The sequence below is a fragment of the Homarus americanus genome, unplaced genomic scaffold, assembly GCF_018991925.1.
Source record: "Homarus americanus isolate GMGI-L3 unplaced genomic scaffold, GMGI_Hamer_2.0 scaffold35091, whole genome shotgun sequence".
NCBI lineage: Eukaryota > Metazoa > Arthropoda > Malacostraca > Decapoda > Nephropidae > Homarus > Homarus americanus.
In genome coordinates, this window is record NW_024748350.1 from 283,397 (window position 1) to 300,451 (window position 17,055).

At 41.3% G+C, this 17,055-nt stretch overlaps 1 protein-coding gene across 3 annotated transcripts in view; it reads left to right on the forward strand.

The window, feature by feature from the left end:
• Positions 1 to 17,055, forward strand: part of LOC121880240 (nephrin-like) — a 113,225-nt gene that overhangs the window by 74,701 nt on the left and 21,469 nt on the right. For all 3 annotated transcript variants that reach the window (XR_006091509.1, XM_042387396.1, XM_042387397.1), the window contains 6 exons: positions 1,467 to 1,608; positions 8,660 to 8,862; positions 12,010 to 12,096; positions 13,760 to 13,957; positions 14,561 to 14,712; positions 15,008 to 15,152. Coding sequence is in view for 2 of the 3 variants with exons in the window: in XM_042387396.1 (XP_042243330.1) it covers positions 1,467 to 1,608; positions 8,660 to 8,862; positions 12,010 to 12,096; positions 13,760 to 13,957; positions 14,561 to 14,712; positions 15,008 to 15,152 (927 nt within the window). In the remaining variant the exon portion in view is untranslated. The remainder of the gene's footprint in view (positions 1 to 1,466; positions 1,609 to 8,659; positions 8,863 to 12,009; positions 12,097 to 13,759; positions 13,958 to 14,560; positions 14,713 to 15,007; positions 15,153 to 17,055) is intronic.

A 17,055-nucleotide genomic window follows, 5' to 3' on the forward strand; every position in this document is an offset into this window, starting at 1 on the left:
TGTGTGTGTGTGTGTGTGTGTGTGTGTGTGTGTGTGTGTGTGTGTGTGTGTGTGTGTGTGTGTGTGTGTGTGTGTGTGTGTGTGTGTGTGTGTGTGTGTGTGTGTGTGTGTGTGTGTGTGTGTGTGTGTGTGTGTGTGTGACGCAGGACACAGGTTAGGTTGGTAGTTACAGAGCCTCAACTCACCGAAGAGCACACTTAGCTAGGAGAGTTCGCAGTGGCAGTGTTACTACTTTAGATACAAGTCAGGAGTCACAAAGAATCCGTCTTAGTTCTTTCATCTCTCTGTCCCTTCCTAAAAGAATGGGTTTGGATGAGGGAGTCTCTCAGTGAGAATCTGATGTCATTTTTCGTGGATGCGAGTTATGGTAGTTATACGTGTTCTATCCACCTCAAGTTAAGAGAAATTTTATACTATGAATAATGGAGAATCCGAGTCCTCAATGTCTTAGTTAAACATCTTTATGCCAAAAATTACGAAAACAATACACGAAAGTAATAATATCTTAAGTTACTTTGTTATAATACTTTATCATATCCCTTTGGAAATATGTATGTAACCTAAACACGATATAGTGATGTCTGCTTTAGCACATAAGTCGCTGTGTGAGAGTCGATATAAGGAACACACTTGACTGGTTGACTGGTACACAAAATTAACGTAATAAACAATTATCAAACTATACTGAAACTATACGCCTGAAGTATATACGAGTATATATACGTTAAGTCAGCACAGTTTAAAAATGAAATAAATGTTGGAGAATATTCTTACCGGAAATTTGGTCCCAGCCTTTGACGATAAGCACACCACACATTACATTATCTACAAGTTAGGACATAATTCAGGAAACATAGACCTTAAAACATGTTAGTAGAGCTTAACATTAATCTAATAAATATTTAAAGTGAGGTCCATTAGCAGAAATACATGTTTCAATTATCTTTCGAAATAACAGAAATTTTTTTTAAACCTGAAAAGTAATCTTTGAACATGCAAACCTAACCTAACCTAACCAAACCAAACCAAACCTAACCTAACCTAACCTAACCTAACGCTACAAAACCCATCCTAGCCTAACGTAACCTACTATCCCACTCCTAACCTAACCCAACCCACTCCTAACCGGTAACTTATCTTTCCCATATAAAGATTATTTTAACTCGCTCGTATTGTTATATTTCATCCTTTCTGGCCCTCCCTATGCACGCCTCTTCCTAGAGTTTTATAGTGAAAAATGGTGTGCGTGCGTGCGTGCGTGCGTGCGTGCGTGCGTGCGTGCGTGCGTGCGTGCGTGCGTGCTTTGTATCCTATTTTCCAAAGGTTCATAATATCTATCACACCTTTTGTCAACACATACTCCACCACACCTTTACCTGTATAAGAAACCTTAGAAATTCCGCCTCTTTAATTAGGGTAAGGTGTTGTATGGGCCCAGCTAACACCTTTCCTCTTTCCCCTTACAGAGACTCAGGAGGAGGACGTGGAGGAGGTCCGTGTAGTGGTGGGGTTCAATGCGTCTCTGCCTTGCAACGTGCGTGCCCCTGACCACGACGCTCCTATCCTCACCCTCTGGTATATCGCCGACGTGGAGGCGCCAGTCTACAGGTAACTCACCCGGGACTTGCTAATACCCGGACCCGAAACCTAACCAAACCTAACACAGGTCACTTATAAACTAACCTAACCTAACCAAACCTAACACAGGTAACTTCTACCCCTAACCTAACCTAACCGCAACCTTAGACCTAACTTGACCAAGCCTATCCAACCTTACCGATTCTAACCCAACCAGAGCGTTTCACAGGCTAATTTTTGCTTCCCCATGTGCGAAAATTATCCCGAGATCAACATAAATAGTTATTATCCATTAAAATATCAGACTATGAATACGAGATTAGGTCGTATTAAATGTAGTGCCTTTCCCACGTTATGTCCACCAGTCAATCAGATGCCTTTCTACAAACTGACCCTAGGCCTCAGTTGTAAGCTCCGAGTGAACAGACTATAATAAAATGGAGTTCTATAACCTTGACTACACTCAACCTCCACCACGTCCACAACTGTGCAATTATACACACAGATACACCTTCACAGCTTGTTGAACTAGAAAGACTCTGCTCGAACCTGATGACAGAAGGTGAAGGTTGTATCCACCTGGCAGCCGCATCCATACTTACATATCAAATGAGATTTAACAAAATGATAAGGTGTTTCCTAATGTATACGGTCGGTTTATTGACACCAGACAATATCAATGCTAGACTCACTCCAGCGCCTCTCACTGTAAACACACTTCCTGAAATAGTAAACCCAACTCTGGAAAGCTGTAATAAACGAGTGACGTGTTTACCCATTCAATTCTCTGAGAGGAAGTCTTATCTTTTATCACGTCAGGAAACTGGGGCGGAGGATGAGGGACTGCTGATGGATGAGTGGAGGGAAGGGCGACACTGTGGGTCACTACAGTAAACATGTATTAGTCACCTTATGGCTTCAGGGCCTGTCTTAATATATCCCACACGACTTGAGGCACGCTAGGTAGTACACATCTCCCTATTTATGTGATTATTTGTGAGAAAAACTTTACAACAAGCAGGTGGCAGTATGACTTAATATCACACCGGGTATCAGTAACACACTGCCTCCTTAACGGAGATTCGAGCCCGATTAAGATAACCACTCTGCCATTTTTCCCTCACAAACACGTCTTTTACCGAGCTGTTAGACGAGAACAGCTCTGCCCTGATACGATCTCGGCCACGCTTAACCTGTATTAACGCGATATAATCCTCTCATAAAAGTAACTTTATTCCGAACAAGTCTTCATAAATTTGGCCGGTTATGATGTTATCATCGCTGATAACGTGGGGTAATGGAAATTTGGCCTCTCATAAAATTATTGACTCTATGCCAGTGTTAACCAAACGCGCTAGATTTTGATGCAAGTCTTATTCTTGCTTAGAGCGACAGATCAGCTCACCCGTGTATGACCCAGCTGAAGGTAATTCAGCATGTGGAGCATTTTACTGACGGACTGTTAGTTGATATTCATATTTATACTTGACAGCTCTATCAGTTATAATGAATTGGTTTCTCTCGATGACCCAGTGGGAGTCAACCCCCATGAGCCCCGTGTTGGCACAGAGGATACCAGAGACCCCGGAGAAAACCTGAGATATACATTACCGTCATAGAGGACATTTTCCATCATATATAACCCGTTTTAAAATGCACTGTGTCTACGAGTTGGTGTTGTGATAAATGTTCACATAAATGATTTGAGGTTACTCTTATGTAATTATTATTATTAGGCTTTTTAATACTTATCATTTTCATCATCATCATCATTGGTTTACTCATTATTATTATTATTATCATTATTATATCTACACTATTATAAGCTAACTAAAGTCCACTCTCCATAGACTCAGTGACTAAAAGAAGGGGTCATCATTACGTATCACATTATCGACAACAATATAATCATAGTCAGAAATATTAAGTGTAAAAAATATATATATAATTCGATAAAAACTTAAAACCAAATATTTATATAATTTAGAAAAGGAAATCACGATATTCTGTGTGATTTGATGGTCGAGGTTGAACCCAATTACACATAAAGAAGTAATATGGCTTGACTGGGTAATGTTAGTAATATATATAACTTAATTGATTTAATTACACTTTGCTCATTATATTGTGAATGTTTTTTTTATGATATCTAATTCCAAATCCATATAGACTTAAAGACGATTAAATGAGTCATTGATTTAATACAATACCAAAGCTTGATTATGAGAATAAGTCATTGCGGTTGTTTTATCATGACTCCCTGGCCGAGTTCACGTTTTTGCATTAAAGGTTAAAGTCACAGCTGGAAATCAAAGGTAAAAAATATTTTCCGGATAATGTACTTCTTTTGTTCAGGACTGGGAGAGATTTTCTAAATTTTCCTGAAAAAAATAAAAATTTCCAGAGGTAAGTTAAATTAACAAGAATGATGAAGGATTATCTGTACTGCTGCAGTATAAAGGAGAGTGAATGCTGCCGTGAATTACAGACCACAACATGGTTTAAAACTGTAGATGGAGAGGGGGATACAACATAGGTCTCCAGAGTAAGTATTCAGTAGACCAGGGGGATGGAGTCCTCAGCTTTATGTGTGAGCAGCTGGCCTTTACAGTATATTGCGAGGGAGCTGAAGGCTCATATTCAAAATTCCTATCATGTACACAATTTCAGAAGATTAAAGTTTGCCCGCCGTGCCCTTAGTACGAGTAGGTGCGTGGGGGTGGAGGGGTGGGTGGATTGGAGTGGAGGGTGAATAGGAGAGTGGAGGAGGGGATGAAGTAGGACTCAATAACCCCCAGATCTGTTACCAAACCAAAATTAACCTAACTTAACCGTACCTATCGCTACACTAAACTAACCTAACCTTAACAAATATATCACTTACCTAATAATTTAATCTAAGTAACCTAATTTTATCTTTAATATAGCGTAACGTTACTTAACCTACCACTAATCTACCCATTACATACCCGAGCTTAACTCTCACCAAACTCGCGGTGTTAGCAGGAAAAATTTGCGGCCACTTCCGGATCAGAACACTGGATACTTATTTTCGTCTCTTACTTTTATACTTCCCTCTCCTCCCTCTCATACAAACCACTACCCACACTCCATGATCATACACCTCTCTCCCTACTCCATAATCATACACTCCTCTTCCCATTCTCACATGTCCCTCTCCCCACTCTCACAAAGCCCTCTCCCCACTCTCACAAAGCCCTCTCCCCACTCTCACAAAGTCCTCTCCCCACTTCCTGAAACCCCTCACTACACTCCAATACATTCCCTTCTCAACACCCATACACCCCCTCCTCCTCACTTCATTATAAATATTCTATCAACATTTGTCTTGTCAAAGTTTAGTATTCTGTATAGATTACATGTCACCACAAAACAAAATCACACTGAAACACTTGATCTTATTGCCTGTGGTTCTACAAAATATCAAATGATTTACATAAACAGATCTCGTTGGAAACATTCGAGGCAGTATTACGGTGTGTACACAAAAGACACTCAGGGATTATATGGGAAGCAATGACTGTATATGGAGGGAGATGTGTCAGGGATGAATGCAAAACCTTCAGGGGGAAGGGGGAGGGGGGGTTGAGTGCAGGTAATTCGTGTGTCGAGTATAGAAGGTAAAGGTATACAGGATATTTATATAGAATGGTAATTGAGAGAATTAAAGAGATCACACGCGGTGAGGTAAGAGATGACGAGGGTGGCTTCATGGAGGAGTGTGGCTGAGTCCGTCAGTTGAATATAAGAGTATGTTAGATTAATGCATGAGGGTATATAACAAAGGCTTCATACGCTTGCCAGAAAACCCATGAACGAGTTGATAGAGAAGGGTTGTGGAATATGGCGGGAGGCTTGTGGGAAGAGTGAGGTGGTATTTCCATATAAAGAGGGTAGGACTTGTGTCGGAACTAATAGGGGGTGAGGGTACATCTGTTCTGGTATTGAAGTTAAAATTAGATACAAAAGAAAATTATGTATATGATATTAATGTGGTTATTTACACGTTGTCGATCAAATGGTTAATGAGGTCATGACATAACTGGTTAATTGGACTGTGGTCAATGTGATTAGAAAAAGATTGGAAATAAACTAAAAGATTGGATTGTCTCTGTATACTATTGACATGTAATATTCCCGAGATAACATACAAAAAACAAGGTGATATATGATATTAATTACAGTAGCTAAGAGGAAGCAGTTCAACGTAGATGCTGACATAGGCAAGATGGTGGTGTTTGTTAGTCAGAGAGGAGTAAGGTTAGAGACATGGGCCGGGAATGAAGAAACTTGGAAGAAATCGAAGGTGATGCTTTTTCTTCAAGTCTGGGAAGTGTTTTTAGTAAGGAGGGAGGCGGGTGGCTTCAACCGGGGCCCCATTCTTTACACACCTCAGTAAAAAATGGCCCCAACCTGATGGGCTTCAAACCTGATGGGCCACAATCCTTATCGATACCAATCTTACTGCGTTCCAATATTAATTGATATGAAACCTAATTGGATCCAATAATAAGTAGGTCAATTCTAATGGGCTTTAATCCTAATGGTTAGAATAGATCGGATTACTTTGGAGTCTAGTACAATTGGGACTCATTCGACTTGCAACTGTAAGGAATATATACTCAGATATCAGATTAAGATAAAATAAAAGGGGGGCAGAGAGTTGGCAGCTTAATCTAAAAGTGATGTAATTTCAAAACAGCGCCAAAGAAGATATGTTTTATTAGCCTTTTTTTCTCCCCGAGGAGCCGTGACGGATAAAGACACACGAATCGGTTGCTAGGGTAGACATATAACACAACTTCGCCATTTAACCATTACGGCCACAACATACTTATCGACAGAACCAAATTCCCTGTTTCTGTCGTCATTCATCTGAGTCAGGTTCGCGCGACAACAGAGTGCGCACCAGAGATTCATTAACGAGATGCATTAGTGTGAACGGTTCCTACAGTGACACTAAAATCTATCCATTTTTTATGAGTGAAAAATTACCCATGTTAACCAAAATTATTCCAACAACTTTATAGACCAAATTATTAGAGGAATTTAATCAAGGTGTCAAATATTATGAATAACTGGATCTCTAGAGCATGATATATGGTTATATAGAACATAAGAGAATAATAAATGCTTCTTGGTGTAAAATCATGTGCCAGCAAATATGACATAAAAGGCGATAATAGTATTAATTCTTTATATTTCAGATATTGTTTTTATCTTATCACCATTATGACCAGGTCGTGTGAGGAGGTAAACATATGTCTCAGAACTAAAGATTATAAAGCATTTAATCCCTATAATGTTACCTCTGATATCAATACCCATTACACATTTAGATTTTTAACTTTCGCAAGCTGAGATTTCAGTCAACATGGTCAGTCTTTCCAGAGACTCCGGTCGCCTGTCAAGAGCCAACGAAGACAGATGTGTATTTAATGACGTGCAGAACTGGTCCGGTTATTGCAAGGGTAAAGCAAATGGTTCCACCCAGCCAGCGACAAAAGACCTACTTATCAAACTTTTCAGAAAATATAACCGTGAAGCAAGCGGAAATACTCTAATGATCGGATTAAAAGACAAATTAATAGAGATGTCAATTCAATATTTTAACCCAATCTTCAAAATACTTTCAAATTGTAATAAGGTTACCATTGTGACATATACCAGGCATTAATAACCAGTACTTGAGGGACACATAACACGCTGCATTATAAGAATTTCAGTAGAAAATCGTTACTGTTGTATTATGCATAAACGGTAGTGGTTAAAGGGACAAACGAGTAACAAGGCCAACAAAGTACTTGGGTTCATCATACAAAGAGTGTTAGTTACAAGACTAGCGAGGTCATCCTAAAACTACCCTGTATATCTTGCGCTTGCGAGACCTCACTTGGATTACGCAGTTCAGTTCTGGTCACCGTACTACAGAATGGATATAGAATTATTCGAAAGAATTCAGTGGAGAATGACAAGACTAATCCCGGGCATTAGGAACCTTGGTTACAGAGACAGGTTAAAGTATCTTAATTTGCACTCAGGGCTAAACAAAGGTGATATAACAAAGGCTCTCAAACTATCCAACCATGAGCGAACTCGAAGCAATGGTTTTAAATTAGACAAATTTAGTTTTAGGCACGAGATAGGTAAACTTTGGTTTGAAAATATATTAGATGAATGGAACAAGTTACCAAACATCATCATTAACTCGAATACGCTGGATAGCATCAAACATACAGTAGGTTGGATGGATGTATGAGCGATAGGGGTTGGGTGTAAACGGAACTGCCCAGTATGGGCCAATAGACCCGCAGCAGTTCCCTCCATTCTTATGTTCTAAACTCACAAAAAACAAAATTGTAAGTACGAACGTTGAGTGGTGTTGCCTCTTAAATTATAGCTATAAACGTGTGTGTATTGAGACCTTGTAAAATATATTTGTTAAAGCACGACAGAGACAGCTGCTAAGATGTAGGTTTACTGGTTCACTTTATCCACACTACTCTGTCCGTTACCGCAGAGTACACAAGGCCCACAGAGCACAGAGTACACAAGGTCCACAGAGCACAGAGCACACAAGGCCCACAGAGCACACAAGGCCCACAGAGCACACAAGGCCACAGAGCACAGAGAGCACAGAGCACACAAGGCCCACAGAGCACACCACAGAGCACAAGTACACAAGGCCCACAGGAGCACCTACACAGGCCCACAGAGCACAGAGCACACAAGGCCCACAGAGCACACAAGGCCCACAGAGCACACACAAGGCCTGAGCACAGGGCCCAGCACAGAGCACACAAGGCCCACAGAGCACACACAGGCCCACAGAGCACACAAGGCCCACAGAGCACACAAGGCCCACAGAGCACACACACACAGGCCCAGAGCACACAAGGCCCACAGAGCACACACAGGAGCCACAAGGCCCACAGAGCACACAAGGCCACAGAGCACACAAGGCCCACAGAGCACACAAGGCCCACAGAGCACACAAGGCCCACAGAGCACACAAGGTCCACAGAGCACACATAACGCCTTCCTTCTCTCACCGCCACAGTTACGACGAGAGACCCATACAGCGCGGGTCCAGGTGGGCGGACCCGAAGGTGTTCGGGTCTCGGGCGTTCTTCCACGCCCATAGTACGCCGCCCGCGCTTCTCCTTGCCCACGCCACTGTCGAAGACGGGCGACTCTACCGTTGCAGGGTCGACTTCCAGAACACCAGGTCGAGGATGGCCTGGGTCAACCTCACAGTGGTCGGTAGGTCCTCCTCTCCTCTCTCTCCAGTTGTTAGTGGTAATATCTTAATGACTCTTTCAAGTATTGTAGATATTATGTGAAGTTAATTGTAATTTCCTTTATATGCTGTATTGATAAATTAATAAATGGCAATATTTCCATGACAACTGTAAAAACACTCCTCTAAATATAATCTTTGTGAATTTTCTTAATTTTAAACCAACGAATCTTATACATAGAAATATATAATTCTAGCATCCACTTTTCCTGTCATTAATTCAATTTGTTTTATAGTAAATATTTGTCATTATTGCCTCCAGCTAGCTTAAGGATCTTTCTTCCACTACATGTTTCACCCATGATCTATATTTCTCCATTTATGGGAAATTATAACGAATCATCTAATCAAATATATTCAACCTACCCCTGTATGTCTCTTGACCATCACCACCCACGGGCTAGCCTATTAAACTATGTGAAAGTTTCCAGCAAATCGTGTTAGTCCACAATACATCTCCTCAGTCCCTCGTCCATTCCTGCCTCTTATAATGTGTTTGGCTCCTACTGTATATTGTATAGTCATATCCTTTAATGAAATATGTCGTTTGCTAATTTACGAGGCAGAATTGGTGACATAATACCTGTCTATAATTATCCATCATTACTCTCTAGAGCTGCATCGTAATTTACGTCCCATGGAGCATATTACTGGTGTAGAATTAACGTAGACTCGCACACACCCACACAGGTTCCCGGTCAACCAGTTTATAAAAATGGAAACGGAATAAAAAAAATAATTAATGTTCCAATGCTGGTTATTCACAGGGCGGTCTGTCTCCCCCTTTCTCTCTCGACCCCCACGCCCACACACACACACACACACGTACACACATGTACACACACACACACGCACACATACATACAAACACACACACACACGCACACATACATACAAACACACACACACACACACACACAGTGTTGTTTATCACAAGGCTCAAAGCTGACTGATAGCTACAGTGTGCTAGTGTGGCCGTCTGGCGATAATAATAATATAGACACACACGCCCTGCTGACTACTGATACTACAGACACACACACCCTGCTGACTACTGATACTACAGACACACACGCCCTGCTGACTACTGATACTACAGACACACACGCCCTGCTGACTACTGATACTACAGACACACACGCCCTGCTGACTACTGCTGACTGCTGATACTACAGACACACACGGCCTGCTGACTACTGATACTACAGAACACACACGCCCTGCTGACTACTGATACTACAGACACACACGCCCTGCTGACTACTGATACTACAGACACACACGCCCTGCTGACTACTGATACTACAGACACACTGACACTGCTGACTACTGATACTACAGACACACGCCCTGCTGACTACTGATACTACAGACACACACGCCCTGCTGACTACTGATACAGACACACACGCCCTGCTGACTGCTGATACTACAGACACACACACCTGCTGACTACTGATACTACGACACACACTGATACTACCACACGCCCTGCTGACTACTGATACTACAGACACACACGCCCTGCTGACTACTGATACTACAGACACACACGCCCTGCTGACTACTGATACTACAGACACACACGCCCTGCTGACTACTGATACTACACACACGCCCTGCTGACTGGATACTACACAGACGCCCTGCTGACTACTGATACTACAGACACACACGCCCTGATGACTGCTGATACTACAGACACACACGCCCTGCTGACTACTGATACTACAGACACACACACCCTGCTGACTACTGATACTACAGACACACGCCCTGCTGACTACTGATACTACAGACACACACGCCCTGCTGACTACTGATACTACAGACACACACGCCCTGCTGACTACTGATACTACAGACACACACACCTGCTGACTACTGATACTACACACACACACGCCCTGCTGACTACTGATACTACAGACACACACACGCCTGCGACTACTGATACTACAGACACACGCCCTGCTGACTACTGATACTACAGACACACACGCCCTGCTGACTACTGATACTACAGACACACACACGCCCTGCTGACTGCTGATACTACAGACACGCACGCCCTGCTGACTACTGATACTACAGACACACACGCCCTGCTGACTACTAATACTACACACACACACACCCTGCTGACTGCTGATACTACGAACACACACGCCCTGCTGACTACTGATACCACACACACCCTGCTGACTACTGATACTACAGACACACACACGCCCTGCTGACTACTGATACTACAGACACACACGCCCTGCTGACTACTGATACTACAGACACACGCCCTGCTGACTACTGATACTACAGACACACACGCCCTGCTGACTACTGATACTACAGACACACACACGCCCTGTGCTGACTACTGATACTACAGACACACACGCCCTGCTGACTACTGATACTACAGAACACACACGCCCTGCTGACTACTGATACTACAGACACACACGCCCTGCTGACTACTGATACTACAGACACACACGCCCTGCTGACTACTGATACTACAGACACACGCCCTGACTACTGATACTACAGACACACACGCCCTGCTGACTGCTGATACTACGAACACACGCCCTGCTGACTACTGATACTACAGACACACACGCCCTGCTGACTACTAATACTACAGACACACACACACCCTGCTGACTGCTGATACTACAGACACACACGCCCTGTACTGATACTACAGACACACACGCCCTGCTGACTACTGATACTACAGACACACGCCCTGCTGGACTACTGATACTACAGACACACACGCCCTGCTGACTACTGATACTACAGACACACACGCCCTGCTGACTACTAATACTACAGACACACACGCCCTGCTACGCCGTGTCAAGTAAATACAATAAATTCAGTATTACTCAGACTCCAAAGTTATCAGTCAAACTGTTAAAATAAATCCGTGTTGGTGAAAAACAAAAGACAGAAAATAGAAAAGAAGAAAAAAAAATAAAAGTAATTACCATCCTCCTCCCCCAAACCCAAAACCCTCCTCCCCCCCTTACTATCCTTCCCCCACCCCCCACCGCCTCACCTGTCAAAACCCCTCTAATCAGCAATGTTACACCTCCCTACAGTGCCACCCACCAAGACTGAAGTCATCACGCGTGTATCTCCGGTGAACTTGGGAGACAGAAACGACGTCATTTGTAAGGCGTATGGAGGTAAGTCGAGGATGATGCTGGTGTGGGAGATGCGTGTGTATCTCGGATGCTGTAAGTGTGGGAGATGAGAATGATTGAGTCCAGGATTCTGCTTGGTGGGGGAGGTAAGAGGGAGGAGAGGATGCTGTGGTGAGGGAGATAAGAAGGAGTAGAGAATGCGTTAATAAATATAATAGAACACACAACACACAAAATCCTGTCATATGAATAAAGACAAAGACAAGTTGCTTCAGCTCTTTCTAGTTCCCGCTGTTATGGTGAAGCTTGTGACGTGTAAGTAAAGAGTTGTGTAAATTTGCCTAAGTGAACCTTTTGATGTGGCGTGCCGAGTGTTGATTCACATTTGATAGTGAGTGATAATTAGGTCGTCTGGTAGTTTAGGGGAATGACGTTTGGTCTGAATGTATTAATGTTTGGTCTGAAAGTATTAATGTTTGGTCTGAAAGTATTAATGTTTGGTCTGAATGTATTAATGTTTGGTCTGAAAGTATTAATGTTTGGTCTGAAATTATTAATGTTTGGTCTGAAAGTATTGATGTTTGGTCTGAAAGTATTAATGTTCGGTCTGAAAGTATTTATGTTTGGTCTGAAAGTATTAAACTTTGGTGACAAGTATTAATGTTTGGTCTGAAAGTATTGTTTGGTCTGAAATTATTAATGTTTGGTCTGAAAGTATTATGTTTGGTCTGAAAGTATTATGTTTGGTCTGAAAGTATATTGTTTGGTCTGAAAGTATTAAACTTTGGTCTGAAAGTATAATGTTTAGTCTGATAGTATTATGTTTGGTCTGAAAGTATAATGTTTGGTCTGAAAGTATTAAACTTTGGTCTGAAAGTATAATGTTTGATCTGAAAGTGTAATGTTTCGTGTGAAAGTATTAAACTTTGGTCTGAAAGTATTAATGTTTGGTCTGAAGAATGTGCGGTCCGAAAGTATTAATGTTTCGTCTGGAAGTATTAATGTTTGGTCTGAAAGTATTGTTTGGTCTGAAAGTATAATATTTGGTCTGAAAGTATTAAACTTTGGTCTGAAAGTATTAATGTTTGGTCTGAACATATTAATGTTTGGTCTGAAAATATAACGTTTGGTAAAAAAATAGGTTGTCTGAAAATATAATCTTTGTTTTGAAAGCCTCGACAATGAGGAATGCCAAAACCTCTCACTTGTGTTATGTTCTTCAATTATGTTTTAACGACAATCTTCTCACGTGTTCAGACCCTTCGTTCGTTTCTCTCTCTCTCATACAGTTTATTTCCCATCTATTATCATCACTGTCTTGTTCTGGTGAAGTGAAGACGTGAGGTGGTGGTCTAGACTAATTGCTCGTGTGTGAGATGAATTATGTGTGTGTGTGCCTAGTTAGTATAGTGTTAGTTTACGGTGTATGGATTACGAGCGTCTGTCAGTGATGCTTCTTTATGTGTAGTTACTTTCCTCTAACCTTCTCTCAAATATCCATTATCCTCCCCATCCCTTACTGCCCTACCTTCCTCCCTAACTCCTACCGACCTACCTTCCTCCCCATCCCCTACTGTCCTACCTTCCTCCCTATCCCCAACTGCCCTACCTTCCTCCCCAACCTCTATTATCTTACCCTAATCTCCATCTTACAATATTCTTTTTCCTCCTCCCTAAATCCCTCTCCCTTCTCCCCGGCCCACAGGTTCGCCCTCCCCCCAGGTGTTGTGGCTGCAGGAGGGGAAGCTGGTGGACAGTACCTACACCATCGCGGGCAACGAGACCTACAACGTGCTGGAGGTAGAGGCCAGTCGAGGCGACCTGACCTCCCCCTTCTTGTGTAGGGCGACTAACAACGATCGTACCGGGCCAGACGAAGTCGAATATCTCAGGAACGTGACCTGTAAGTACCTGAACCTTATATACGACCTGTGAGTACCTGAACCTTATATACAACCTGTGAGTATCTGAACTTTATATACGACCTGTGAGTACCTGAACCTTGTATACGACCTGTGAGTACCTGAACCTTATATACAACCTGTGAGTATCTGAACTTTATATACGACCTGTGAGTACCTGAACCTTGTAAATGACCTGTAGGTACCTGAACCTGTTACCTGTGAGACCTGTTTCTTTGGTTATTGATAATTTTTCCTTTTTAGGTGAACAAATTTTACATTTTTTACAAACATATTGTCGATTATTATTATTTCTGCACTATATATAAAACACTCCATCTATATACATATATATATATATATATATATATATATATATATATATATATATATATATATATATATATATATATATATATATATATATATATATATATATATATATCACTGAAGGTATAGGTATATATATATATATATATATATATATATATATATATATATATATATATATATATATATATATATATATATGTTATAGATGGAGTGTGTAAACTATCACTCCCATAATAACTAACTCAACCCCCCTCCTTGGCGGTGTGGTGCAGGCGGCCCCCTCACTGTGACCATCACAGGGGAGGAGGAACCCATAGCTGAGGGCCGCACCGCCACCATCACCTGCACCGTGTTAGGCAGTAACCCACCTGCCCTCGTCACCTGGTACCAGCAGGGACAGATGATCAAGCCCTTACATACTATGGTAGGTGTGTGTGTGTGTTCCTAACTATTCTCTCACTGTCCCTCACTCTGATAAAACTGGGCATCTTTCTTAACCTAACTAATCTAATCTAAACAAAAGTATATTCCATCACAATTTCATTTTAATTCACCTTACTTGATCTGAACTATCTAAATCAGGCATAAACTAATTTCACTTCATGTAAGAGTATCCTAACAAACCTAATGAAACGTAATCCAAGGTAACCTGACCTACACTAACTTCAACTAGTCTCATTTAGCCTTCCTGACTTAACCTTAATTAACCTCGCCCACAGGTAAGTCATCGGGACAACGTTACGAGGAGTGTGTTGACGCTGAACGCTTCTCGCAGTGACCACGGCCGACAGATGGTGTGTCGCGCCGAGAACAAACTCATCCAAAACAACGCCCTTGAGGACATCTTCACTCTAGACGTCCAGTGTGAGTACAGGGAGAGAGATAAGAAAGGATTACGCACCCACAGAAGGGAACGTGTGTGTTGCTCCGTCTTTGGTGTTTCCTTATTCAAGCAGCCGCTGCGGGAAGAGAGGGTGAGGGTATTGTACAGTCGGGGACAAAAGTTCGCTCCCAGTGGTGGTGAAACTGAGTAGCAGGAATGAGTCTCCTAACTGACTTACCCTGACTGTTTCATCTCATTTGGGATCGATGCTGCTTCATTTAGGGCGAGAGCGAACTCTTGACCTCGACTGTACAGTATTTCGGCGTGTTCAGTGTGTGGTTTTCGGAAGGCAGATGTCTCATTTACAGTGTATATACGTTGAGTTTGTATTTCTTTTATTTTTAGTTACATCTATAATATACATGTTTACTTTAAGATTGCATTAGGGGAGGGAGGTTGCTGAGGCTACGCTAAAGAACATTTATAAGGGTGAAGTTTTGTCTGGTTTGGCCAAATTAGTTTAGAGTTTCGTTAAATTAGAATCGAGGCACTGGACACCATTAGCTGAAATTAGGCTGGATTCTTGGTAAGGGTTCAAATATTGGAGACTTTTACCACTTGTGTAATAATACTGAACATGTCATTCTTAAGAGTATTTTTCCCTCAAAGGAAGAAAAGGGTGTGAATTACAATAAGCTGTCGTAATCTCTCAATCTATTGTTTTGTTATCGTTTAATTTTTGTGAAGATAGAAGCTTTAGTATACTGACAAGGTAAGTGAATTGATATTACAATCACACAAAAAATGTACTGCTGATCGACAAAAATGGGTAAACAAATAAATAAATATGATCAACTCACTAGTAAGGAAAACGATTGTAAATACCATATGTGTAAACGATTTGGTTAAAAATATTCAAAAAAAAATATGCGAAAACGTTCCATTGTTATTCTTTTTTAAATACGTAAAAAATTAAACCAATCTAATAACATTCGATCAAATACAAAGGGACGCACTGAAAACCAAAATGAATACACTGCTAAACAACGCGAAGCTAAACTTCAAACACATGCTTTCATTTAGCTGGCCTGAAAAATTAATCAACGACCACAGCTGGTCCGCTGATCGCTCACCCGCTCACGTGGATCTGGCCTTTCCACAAAACAGCGGAACACAACTCGTATGGAAGGATTTGCTCTCCCAATTTAGAATAGCGTTTTTCTTTTTCGTCCACGCATCAAAACTCGTGAGATATTTTCACAGTATGCATTGTAAGGTAGTGGTATCTTAAGTATTATTTCTGGTTTATTTCGAATTTATAAAATATGAATGAATATATGGAAGATATAGAGCTGACAGGAAAATATTTACCAAGACATTCCATCACATAACAAATAGAGCCTCAGAGTGCCATATAATTTGTGTGTGTGTGTGGGTGTGTGTGTGTGTGTGTGTGTGTGTGTTGTAGCATTACGGAGGGGCTCGAGAAACATTTACGAAATAAAAACTAGTGTTTCGAACTTCGTCAGTATCATACGCACATTTTGCATAGTGTGTGCAGTTTGTATACTCAACTACAGTTTTCAGTTGACTGATTTGAAACTTGCCACAGTTGTTGCATACATAATGGACTCGTGCATATGGCTTGATGGAGGAACCAGATGAAATTTTGAGAGAAAATATTGTTTGAACACCAACATAATGGACGAGTTTGGTGAAAGTTTGAAAAAGAAAGTTGTCTGTTTGAAACTACAGTATATTTTAGATTCACCTTACAATGATTTCCACAAGGAGTGCTCTCTATAACACCTCCTACAGTAGACCTCAAACTTGCCATAATTCTTACATATGGTGAGAATTTGCTTGTGGCATTTTGGAGATGTGTAGACTTATTTTTATCTGTAAATTTTCAAGTCTTATCCTACATAATAATACTTTCTATAC